The sequence below is a fragment of the Momordica charantia genome, assembly GCF_013281855.1.
Source record: "Momordica charantia cultivar OHB3-1 chromosome 6 unlocalized genomic scaffold, Mcharantia_2.0 BLBB01000006.1, whole genome shotgun sequence".
Classification (NCBI taxonomy): Eukaryota; Viridiplantae; Streptophyta; class Magnoliopsida; order Cucurbitales; family Cucurbitaceae; genus Momordica; species Momordica charantia.
This window is the reverse complement of record NW_028275164.1, coordinates 20688004-20699314: the sequence shown is the minus strand read 5'-3', so window position 1 is coordinate 20699314 and position 11311 is coordinate 20688004. Positions and strand designations below refer to the sequence as shown.

The 11311-nt window shown below is 33.9% G+C and overlaps 1 protein-coding gene across 1 annotated transcript; it reads left to right on the top strand.

Moving 5' to 3' along the window:
• The first annotated feature begins 271 nt into the window (after positions 1 to 271).
• Positions 272 to 7075, top strand: LOC111021003 (FACT complex subunit SSRP1). Its single transcript, XM_022297829.2, has 16 exons — positions 272 to 440; positions 1207 to 1392; positions 1649 to 1754; positions 2057 to 2193; positions 2338 to 2421; positions 2493 to 2587; positions 2800 to 2908; positions 3008 to 3094; positions 3172 to 3264; positions 3927 to 4124; positions 4223 to 4368; positions 4445 to 4592; positions 5401 to 5499; positions 5592 to 5771; positions 6455 to 6533; positions 6620 to 7075. The coding sequence occupies exons 1-16, from the start codon at positions 387 to 389 to the stop codon at positions 6745 to 6747; spliced, it is 1929 nt and encodes a 642-aa protein (XP_022153521.1). The 5' UTR covers positions 272 to 386; the 3' UTR covers positions 6748 to 7075.
• The last annotated feature ends 4236 nt before the right edge of the window (positions 7076 to 11311 follow it).

Genomic DNA, 11311 nt, shown 5'->3' with positions numbered 1-11311 from the left:
GTTATTTAGGTTATTTGTTTAAAATTAACAAATAAATTTCCTTTTTTGCTAGAGAAGTTAAAAGAGTATTCCTGCATTTTGTTTTCTCTTCCAACTTATATATACACCGCCTCTATTCGAGAAAAATAAAGAATTTATTTATTCACTCTGTTTATATCAGTTATGTTTAGTACAACAATTTAGGTAAATGTTTCTTTTTGAGTTGATACTTTTTGTATTTGAATAAGTTAATAGGTAATATATCATTGTATATAATGTCATTAGATGCTTATATCGTTAGGGAGTAGCACGGTTTTTTCAGTACATCCTCTTAGATTTTCCCATTTTTGAAGCTCCATTTTGTTTCTACGATTCGCTTTCTTCTGGTTCCTCTCAGGTTTCCAGCCATGGCTGACGGTCAGCTCTACAATAACATCTCTCTCGGCGGTCGTGGAGGCACTGTGAGCTCTCTCTCTCTCTCTTTCTATGTTTCTGCGGTCGTTAACATAACTAGGTTTCTTGGTGGAGTAGGATCATCGGGGTCATCAATCTTGTATTTAGTATGGGCGTGGAAATGCTGTCGTGCTTTTCAAGCCCTAAATTTCAAATTGTTTATAAATTCCATATGCATTTACTCATTGGTTTTGTACTGCAAAACGAAAACGAAGGGCGGATTTTTTTTACATACCTCCTAGTGTCCTGCAGGGGCAAGGGCAGAGGGAGAAATTTTTACAGGAGGGGCGTAGTTGTACCTTCTAACTTTTTTTTTTCTTTTTTTCATGTATATAATCTTTCATTCTGAAAATTCAAGGGACAAATTAAAGAGAATGTTAAATTTTTGATGTTTGTATATTGTTTTTTTAGTCTAAGAGGAACTAATGGGTGAGGCGTTGTTCAGCTTAAAGCGTAATTATTCTTCGCAAGTTTATTAGGGGAATGTAATACTGGCTATTCATTAAATGTGTTCTTAGAATTCCCAGATTTCACAAATTTGATAGGTTTTTATTTTTTCCTGAGTGCCATCTGTTGGAGCATGTGAATGAAGGGTTATATTTTTATAATTTTTCATCCATGACTTGTTGTATTTGATGAAGTACTTTGTATTGGGGGATGCCAGATCTGAAAAAGGAAAGGAAATGATCTTAAATAGTTACAATTTTCCGATTTTTAGTTGTGAGCTTTGGTACATAGAATCTTACTTCACTACGTGTATATGTTCTAATGCAGAACCCAGGTCAGCTGAAAACAGATCAAAGAGGTATTCAGTGGAAGAAGCAAGGAGGTGGCAAGGCAATTGAGGTGGATAAATCAGACATTGTTAGTGTAACATGGATGAAGGTTCCAAGGACAAACCAGCTAGGAATTCGGGTCAAAGATGGATTGTATTACAAGTTCATTGGATTCCGTGACCAGGTTTCCATAATTGTTTGTAATGATGTTGCTTTTACTTTGGAATTTGGCTATGAATCTCAAGGTTTTAATATATCATTTACAGTGAGCGGAGTTGTAACTCACTAAATCATTGCCTTTAGTTAGTAGATAGCATTTTAGATTTGTCCATTTCATCTGGTCAGCAGTAGTGGCTCAAATGATATGATTACAAATTAATATTTCAAGAACTTTTGTATTTTATGCAGTTCTGATTGTATGATATTTTCTGTTTGTGTAGGACATCACTAGTTTAACCAAATTTTTCCAGAGTAATTGTGGAATAGTACCCGAGGAAAAGCAGATTTCTGTCAGTGGCCGTAATTGGGGTGAAGTTGATTTGAATGGTAAGTTGTTCTGATACATTCATTCTATTCTATCACTTGTTATTGTAGTAGTTCTTTATGATGCACTAGCATGTGCAATCACTTTTTATTTTATTATTTTATAAGTTTTCTGAGCACTTTGTTCATTAAATCTCCCCACCCTCTCTCCTTCTCTTTGTCTCTGTCACGTTCTCTATCTAGAACTGGACCTTTAGTAATTTTCAGATTTCTTTAATAATAAATTCACCTGTATAGAAACAAAAAGAATTCACATCTATAGAAAATATATCTTCGTTTTATTACTTTTAAAATTTTTGGTGTAGGGAATATGCTTACTTTCTTGGTTGGTTCAAAGCAAGCATTTGAAGTGTCTTTAGCTGATGTTGCTCAAACACAACTTCAAGGAAAGAATGATGTTATGTTAGAGTTCCATGTGGATGATACCACAGGAGCTAATGAGGTCGGTGATTATACTTTTTTCTTTCTTTTATAATACTTTTCTGTTTGTACCTATCCAATTGATGAGTGATAAAATCTCAAACTGCAAAGTTTTTGTTTCAAATTGCTTTATTGTAATCTAATACTTTTATCATTATGGTCACAGAAAGATTCTCTAATGGAGATAAGTTTTCACATACCAAATTCGAATACTCAATTTGTTGGTGATGAAAATTGTCCTCCTGCTCAGGTAGGATCATTGATCTGTTCCTGGAAACAGTGTATTTTTTGTGACTGTTTATAAAGTGTAGTTTGTTTTAGGTTTTTCGTGACAAAATCATGTCCATGGCGGATGTTAATGCTGGCATTGAGGAAGCTGTGGTCACATTTGAGGGTATTGCTATCCTCACTCCAAGGTAGACATCTATGCAATTGAAAATTTAGTTCATGCTGTTTGTTATGTGGCTACACATGCGTAGAAGTATCATAACATGCACATGTACCTAATCAATTAGTTTGCATAGTTCCTTCTTACTGTGTACCTAGTAGTCACTGATTTTCTTACTTTTGGATTTAAAATTTTTCTCTTTTCTTAAGGTATTCTAAAGAGATTATTTTTGTTGTATAGGGGTCGTTACAGTGTTGAACTCCACCTTTCGTTCCTGCGGCTCCAAGGGCAGGCCAATGACTTCAAAATACAATACAGCAGCGTCGTTCGCCTTTTTTTACTTCCAAAGGTTTTTCTTTCCTTCGGCTTCTATTGACCTTAGATGTTACACTATCCCGACCAGTCAATAAGATATGAAGGCTTGCACGCCTGCGATGTTTCTGTGCAGTCCAATCAGCCACATACTTTCGTCGTTGTGACTCTAGATCCACCAATCCGTAAAGGGCAAACTTTGTACCCTCATATTGTTCTGCAGGTATTTGTCACTTGATTTGTTAAGGTTTCTTTACATTTATTTCTTATGATTCCATTTGTTACTATGCATCTTTGCAGTTTGAGACCGACTACGTGGTTCAAAGCACCTTGCAAATAGGTGATGAACTTTTCAACACAAAGTACAAGGACAAGTTAGAACCTTCTTATAAGGTAGAAATTGCTTCCCCCTTCAAACAAGAAAGCTTCTTTAATAGAGATCAAAGAAACCCCATGGATATGGTGACATTGTTTTCTTAAAATCTAGGACATGTACACAATGAGAACACATTTATTATAAATGTTTTGTAAATATATATTATTTTTATACCCAAAGGAAATCTAAAGTCAATAAGTTATTTATATGTTTAAAATACAAGTTTGATGTATAACACTCTTAAAATTTATTATTTTTGTTGTATATCATTATTTATTTTGGTTTTTTAAAAGTAAATAAAATAAAAGTTTGAATTATTTAGTTAATGGGTCAAATAATTGTTTGCCATATGTTCACAAGTGTCTGACATGTGTTTATTAATATTTGACACGTGCTTGAAAAGTGCAGAGTTGTATTCAATTTGTTCAACTAGTAATTGACACATGGCTATTGTTCTAACATGTGTCCGGCACGTATCCAATAAATATCGGAGTGTCTGACATGGATACTTTAGTCACACTAAAGTCTGTAGACTTTTTGCCAACCATGCTTTAGCATATGTTTTCTTTTGGAGTACATGGAGCACATGCTTTGTTGTTATCTACAGCATCTAGATGTATTGACTAGCCAGCCTTGTGAATTTCATGTTTTTCTCAGTGAATTGTTGTCTTGAAAATAGGGGCTGATTCATGAGGTGTTCACTACCATATTGCGTGGCTTATCTGGTGCGAAAATTACTAGACCTGGAAAATTCCGTAGCTGTCAAGATGGTTATGCTGTCAAGTCATCTTTGAAAGCTGAAGATGGTGTCTTGTATCCCCTTGAAAAAAGTTTCTTCTTTCTTCCTAAGCCTCCTACCCTTATTCTTCACGAGGAGGTATAAATTCCATATTGGGATCTTGCACGTTCTGAAATCATTTGATGGTTAAATCCAATGAGTTGCTTACCCTTTTATTATAATATGTTTGCCAACAGATTGACTATGTTGAATTTGAGAGGCATGCTGCTGGTGGGTCAAATATGCATTACTTTGATCTTCTCATCAGACTGAAAACTGAACAAGAACATCTTTTTAGAAATATCCAGCGGAATGAATACCACAATCTTTTTGACTTTATCAGGTGAGTCTGATTTTATTTCCTGGTATGTATGGAGGTGCAGTTTATTCTATTATATCTTATTTATTCACCCTTGCAGTGGGAAGGGTTTGAAAATCATGAACCTGGGAGATGCCAAGGCTAGAGATGGTGTGGCGGCTGTCCTCCAAGAGGATGATGACGATGCTGTTGATCCGCATCTTGAGCGCATTAGAAATGAAGCTGGTGGAGACGAGAGTGATGAAGAGGTAAACTTTTATCTATTCTATTCAGTTCTACAGTTAGGGCTTATCTCACAATCGTGGTAAGTACTTTAAGTTTAGGCCTACCGTGCATTTCACTTAGGAAGCATTAGGAAGTTTACTTTACTGCTGGTTAATATCATGTGGTTGTAATTAGTGTGGATGTGGCTGTTTAGATCAAGTTGGTTAGCAAGGTAAGACTAGCAGTATCCGACCTAGCTGGTCGTGATTGAGATTACTGGAAGAGATGGTTTGGGCATTGTAGAGGGGAGAGCTCATGCCTATTGAAAATTCTGGAACTTGTTACTTACACAGTGTAATACAACCCTAGGGAATTGTTTTCTATCCTTATATTCTCGGGCTCAATCGGATTTTTATTGTTTACTTATAAAACTCATGTCTCCTCAGACCCCTTGCCAACTAGGCCACCACTTTGCGCCTAAAAGGAGTATTCTTTATTTTTTTTTAGTTCAACATGTGAGGTGAAGCTTTGAACCTCTGTCCTTTTTAGTTGAGGATATTTTTCTCAACCAATTGAGCTTAAGTTGGCTTTTAGATAACATTTTTAGTCGTGTACAACGCAACTTGCACCCTAATGCTTGGAAAGTTAAAAGGTGAATCTTTCATTGAGCCATATTTTCTTTCTGCACATGCACACATTCCTTATCAATCTTCCTATGTGGCTCGCTCGTATATGAAGTTCTGAATTTGCTGCAGAAATCTATATCATTATGTTTTAATAACATTATGTACGAGCCTTTCTAGTATGCCTGGCCTGTGCAATTCCATACATAATATGGCAGCGGTCATGTAGGATGAAGATTTTGTGCTCGACAAGGATGATGGGGGTTCTCCAACTGATGATTCTGGCGGGGATGATTCTGATGCTAGTGAAAGTGGAGGTGAAAAAGAGGTCAGCTAGTTTGTTTTTTTTTTTTTTAATAGTTTTAAGTTGAATTACGAAAATGTAATCTATATTATAGCTCACTGAGCTTCTATTTTCAGAAGCCTGGCAAAAAGGAGACTAAGAAAGACCCTTCAGCTTCCAAGGCACCTGCCAAGAAGAAATCTAGGGATGGGGCTGAGGATGGTTCAAAGAAGAAAAAACAGAAAAAGAAAAAGGATCCAAATGCACCAAAGAGGGCGATATCTGGTTTCATGTTCTTCTCTAAGATGGAAAGAGAGGTGATTTTCTTACAACATGCCCCCAACGCGTAACGTTTTTTTTGTTTTATTTTTACTCAATCTTTTAATTTGTTTCATAAAGACCCTTCATTGATTAGCATTACCCATTTAGACGTCTAAAGGGAGAATAAAAGATGGAGGGTAAAACTGAAACTTCCAAAATGGTAGGAGAAAATTTGAGAATAAGGGGCATAATTGAAACAAACCAAATACACAGAGGTCTTCTGTATAGTTTATTCTATTTTAATTTTTTACCCCTAATCCATGCTCTTGGTTTCCATTTTGCTTTTAACCACTTAAAAAGTTCTAAAAGTTTCAATTATAAGGAAGTTTGAACCTTCTGGTTAGCTTAATATCAAAAATCCTTGATGTCTCCCGAGTTCGAACCTTGGGGCGGGCGCGGGCGCCCCTAGGTAGCAAAGCTCTGGCTCTCTGGCTCTCTGTTATCAGGAAAAAAGAAAAAAAAAAGTTTCAATGATAAGGGCAATTGTAATGGAGGTATCCATTTCCTTTGTTGTAACAAATTGAAAGATGGGTGTAATATTGAAACTTTTAAAATCAAAGGGTAAAATTGATACCAACTGCATACTAATTTTCTTGGGTTGAGTTCTGCCATTGAATCTTTCATTTTTGCTAATTCTAGGAAATGGATATTTTTGCTTACCTATATTTCCCCATTGCAGAACATAAAGAAAAGTAATCCTGGAATTTCTTTCACCGAGTTGGGGCGAGTACTTGGAGATAAGTGGAATAAAATGTCAGGTATGAAACTATTTGGATCTCTCGCATAAAAACTATCGATATGCCTTCATGTACTTTCACTGAGCCTTGATCAATTCACATTGCAGCTGAAGAGAAAGAACCGTATGAAGCGAAGGCTCGGGACGACAAGAAACGTTACAAGGAGGAAATCAGTGGCTATAAGAATCCACAGCCAATGAATATAGACTCGGGGAATGAATCTGACAGTGCATAGATAGTAGGTAGATAGATACCAATTGCTAGTCTCGTGTTGGCTCGTTTACATAGTTCTTTTTTCCAGTTACAACGAAGGAGCGACGTCATCGCCACCCGACCTGTTTTGCATTTTTTTAATGCAACTTATACTAGGCTGTTGTATTGGCACCACATTAAACTAGTTCAGGGGTAGTTGAGGAATCCCAAATGTTGGGCTGAGTAGAGGTGCTGGTTAATGGCTTCTCTTCTAATGTATGCATTTTAATTTTTGAAGCAACTGATGAAGAGAGATTGAACTTTAATCTAACACAAATCTGGTCAATATTAAGAATTATTTTGCTGCTTCATTTTGGGTATCATTATTGTATGATTTTTTTTTTCAATATTACTATTTTTTAAACATTTTTATAATATTCTTACATCCAAATTTATTTAAAAAATAATACGTTCATAAATTCCTCCGCCTCCGAACTAACATATGTGGTTTTTTTTTCCGATGATTTAACATATGTGGTATTCTACACGGCACCATTCTAAAAAAAAAAGGATTGCTTGTATGACATACACCTTTATTTCAATTTTTTTCCTTTATACTATAGCCACCTCACCGAACTAATATATTTATTTAAAAAATATATATGAGAAACGACACAGCAGTGAATCTGAGTATTTTCAAAATAGGTTAAAAATACTAGCGTTAAAAAAGATTCCAGTATTTGCTAAAAAAAAAACCGACAATCCGATGAGCGCAACCCAAATCGTAAGGGTTGGGTTGGGTTGGAAAAGGTTCGATTTAGGTTAGGTTGCAGATTTTGCGAACCAAACGGTTCGGTTCGGTTTGCAGGTTCACTTTTTAAAAAAATCGACTCAACCCAGATTGAACCGAAATCATTAATATATATTATTTTTTTTATTTTTTAAAAAATTATATAATTACTTTCAATCTCTTAGGGCCCGTTTGATAATCATTTTAGTTTTTGGTTTTTGGTTTTTCTTGTTTTTAGTTTTTGGTTTTTGGTTTTCTGTTTTTAAAAAACAAAAACCATGTATGTTTGATAACCATTTTTTGTTTTTTTGTTTTTAAAAAACAGAAAACCATAACCATATGTTTGGTAACCATTTTAATTTTTTGTTTTTAAAAAGTTATAAAATTTATAATACATATTAGAGAGAGAATTTTATATAGAGTAGAGATGATAATGGTGTGGGTGCGAGTGAGGATGCTCTCTCCATTCTCGTGCTCGTAAAAATTTTTAGTCTCCGTCTCCACCTCGTTCTTGGGTCCGAGAGATGTTCTCAAGAAAAATTATCGGTTTTATAATTGTTTTTAATTATTTTTAGAATTCAAGTATAAAAAAAGTGTAATAAATACATATTAATTATTTTAAAAATGAAATCGGGACAAGGAAGGGGACAAGGTCGAGACATGCATTTCTTATTTTTGGGACTTGACTCTGCGGAAATTTTTGTCATCCCCTAATGTAGAGACATGAAAATACAAGTTTGGAGATATGTAAATAAACTTTTGGAAGATAAATTTTAGAGAGATAAATAAAATGATTTTGAAAAAAAAAAATAGCGAAAGAAAAGTTAAAGACAAATAGAGAAAAAAGTAAAGTTGAGAGGAAAAGAGATGTTAAAGAAAAAAAAAAGAAATTATAAAGAAAGAGAAAAAATATAGTGGAAACAAATTTAGAGATAAAAACAAGGTTCAAACTATAATTTTTAGAGAAAATAAATAAATATAAAGACAAATAAAAGTTACCGTGAAAGAATTGAACGAGAAAATAAAATATAATTTTTCAGAAGAAAAAATAGATTACGAGGAGAGAATAAAATATAATTTTTCAGAAGAAAAAATAGATTACGAGGAGAGAAAAGTTATAAAAGATGAAATTCTGAGAGAACAATGAAAATTTAGAGAGAAAAATAAGGTTGGTAAAGATAAATTTAGAAATAAAAAAATTTTAAAGTGAGAAATAATTTTTTAAGGATAAATATGAGAAAGAAAAAAAAATTAAATATTAAAAGAAAAAAAATCAGATTTTGAAAAAAAAAAACTTGTTTTTGAAAACTACTGTTTTTTTTATTTTTAAATTTACATGTAATTTCAAAATGGTTGTTTGAAAAACAAAAAATAAAAAATTGAATTGGTTATCAAACAACCCTGTTTTTTAAAAACTAAAAACCAAAAACTAAAAACAAGATACAAAATGGTTTTCAAAGGGGCCCTTAGCTATCCATTTACTTTTAATCTCAACCCTTGATTTGCTTCTAATCTTAACCCGTTGTTTCAAGACGTCTTCTTCTTTTATCTTTTTCTCGTTTTCTCCTCTTAACTCTTAATATTCTTCTTTCATCTTCTACCCTTTTTCTCCTCTCCCCTTTCGGATTTTCGTTGCGGACCATCGCCCACGGATCTACTCATCGCCTGTAGCCTGATGCATGTCTACGTCACCGTCATGAAGTTCACCATCCACAATCGTCGCCGCCATTAAGTTCGCCATCCACATTCGTTACCACCTTGAAGCAGATCTGCATCTGCTTGTCGCCCATAGCTGTGACCAATAGATCTGCTTATCGCTGTAGTGACCTATTGATCCGCTCGTCGTCGTGAAGGAGGTTCAGATCTACTCATCACCCATTGATCTACTCGTTAGCCACAAACCTACATCTACCCCGCTTCGCTCGTCACTGCCGTGAAGCAACTCGACAACCCAACCTAAACCAACCCGAAATTTGTGGGTTGGGTTGGCCATCGAAATCGGTTTCCTCAATTCCCTAATCTGGCCAACCCAAAATTTTGGGTTGGCCCAAAAAACTCTCCTAACCCGACCCGACTCAACCTGTCCCTAACTTGAGCTTTGAGCTTTGTTGACCTCAGGCTTTTGGATCTTGGACTTTACTCGTTTGATCAAATTCCCTTTAGTGGATTGGGTATTATTTAATTGGTCCATTTTCATATCTTTTTATTTAATTTGAGGACATGTATGAATTTATAATTAATACAAAAAACAATAATGCGGAAATTTATGATTAAACAATATATTTTGAAGAGACAATATGTGGGTCCTCCACCACATGTTATCAATGGACTGTTTTAAGAAAAAAATTAAAGTATGTCTTTTGAGGAGACAATAGGTGAGGTCCACCTATGGAGGTTTGTCTCTCCCATTAAGACAGCATATGGTTAAGACACTTACTTATGATTAAAAAGTCTTGAGTTCGAATTCCCTTCAACATTTGATACAACGTGCTAAGTATATGAGTCAAACTTGATATTTCCCTCGTTTTCTGTTTTTGGTTTCTAATTTTTAAAAAACATGCTTATTTGATAACCAATCTAATTTTTCATTTTTTGTTTTTAAAAAAATGTTTTTGAATCCTAAGTAGATTTAAAAAAAAAAGGTTTTTAAAAATAGATTTATGTTTTTCAAAATCTAATTTTTCCTTCTAATGTTCAAACTTTTTTTCTTTGACATATTTCACTTTAATGGATTTCTTTGCCAATCTAAAATATTTTCCTGCCTAGATTTCCCTCTCTAAAAAATTATCTCTTTCTTTAAAACTTTCACCTCTTAAATCTTTCCTGTTATTTCTCTCCCTCTCTACAATTTTCATCTTCATATATTTTTATTTCTCTTTTTTTCTAACATATCACTCTCATTTTTCTCTCTAAAAATTTAATATTTTAGGGAAGATTTTTCTCTCTCAAATTGCACCTTTAATGACTTTTCTTTCTATCCCTTTCCACAATTTTCATCTCTATATATTTTTATTTATTTTTTGTTCTAACATATCACTCTCATTTTTCTACCTCTAAAAATTTAATATTTTCTTAAATGTTTTTCTCTCAAATTTCACCTTTAATAACCTTTCTTTCTCTTTCTAATATATTTTTCTCTAAGAAATATATCTTCAAATTTTTCAATTAATTATTTTCTTGTTCGATTTGATTTCACTTATAATTTTCTCTCTGTTTTTATTTATTTATTTCTCGTAACAAATATATTTCAATTTTTTTTGTCTAATTTTTTCACTCACTATAATTGTACTCTCTTTTTTTTTCTTTGGGAAATTGCAGTAAATAGACATTTTCCCCAGAGAGTATTGTTTTTTAGTCACTCTTTTCAAAACCTATGTATTCTAATCGTTGCTGACATCACCCTGGATACCAAATGACTTTCCCTACCCCTCTAATCTCTCGTCTCTGGCTCTCCCTCTCTTCCGCTCTCTCTCATTCTCGCTCTCTCCTCTCTCTCAATCTTTCTAGCTCTCGCTCTCTCTCTCTCATCTCTCCTCAGTGGAGGGGCAGTGAAGTTATTTGATATCTAAGTGATGTCAGCAAATACGTATAAAACTTATCTTTTGAAAAGGGTGATTACAAAACAAAAAAGACTTGTGGAGAAAGCCTATTCCGTCAAATTTCCCCTTTTTTTTTCATATCTCTAACATGTGGGTTACTCTAAACTTTACTGTGTGGAGAATTTTCTATTTTTGTCTTTAACTTTTCCTCACTATTTTTTTTTATAACTTTTTATTTATCTGATTTTTTCTTTACCTCTCTAAAATATACTCTCTAA

What these genes read in the sequence shown, in the direction of transcription:
- LOC111021003 (XM_022297829.2), top strand. Translation starts at nt 387, where the DNA reads ATGGCTGACGGTCAGCTCTACAATAACATCTCTCTCGGCGGTCGTGGA. An exon ending in ATTGCTATCCTCACTCCAAG is followed by an intron (nt 2,588 to 2,799) that starts GTAGACATCTAT and finishes TTTGTTGTATAG; the next exon opens with GGGTCGTTACAGTGTTGAAC. An exon ending in GCCTTTTTTTACTTCCAAAG is followed by an intron (nt 2,909 to 3,007) that starts GTTTTTCTTTCC and finishes GTTTCTGTGCAG; the next exon opens with TCCAATCAGCCACATACTTT.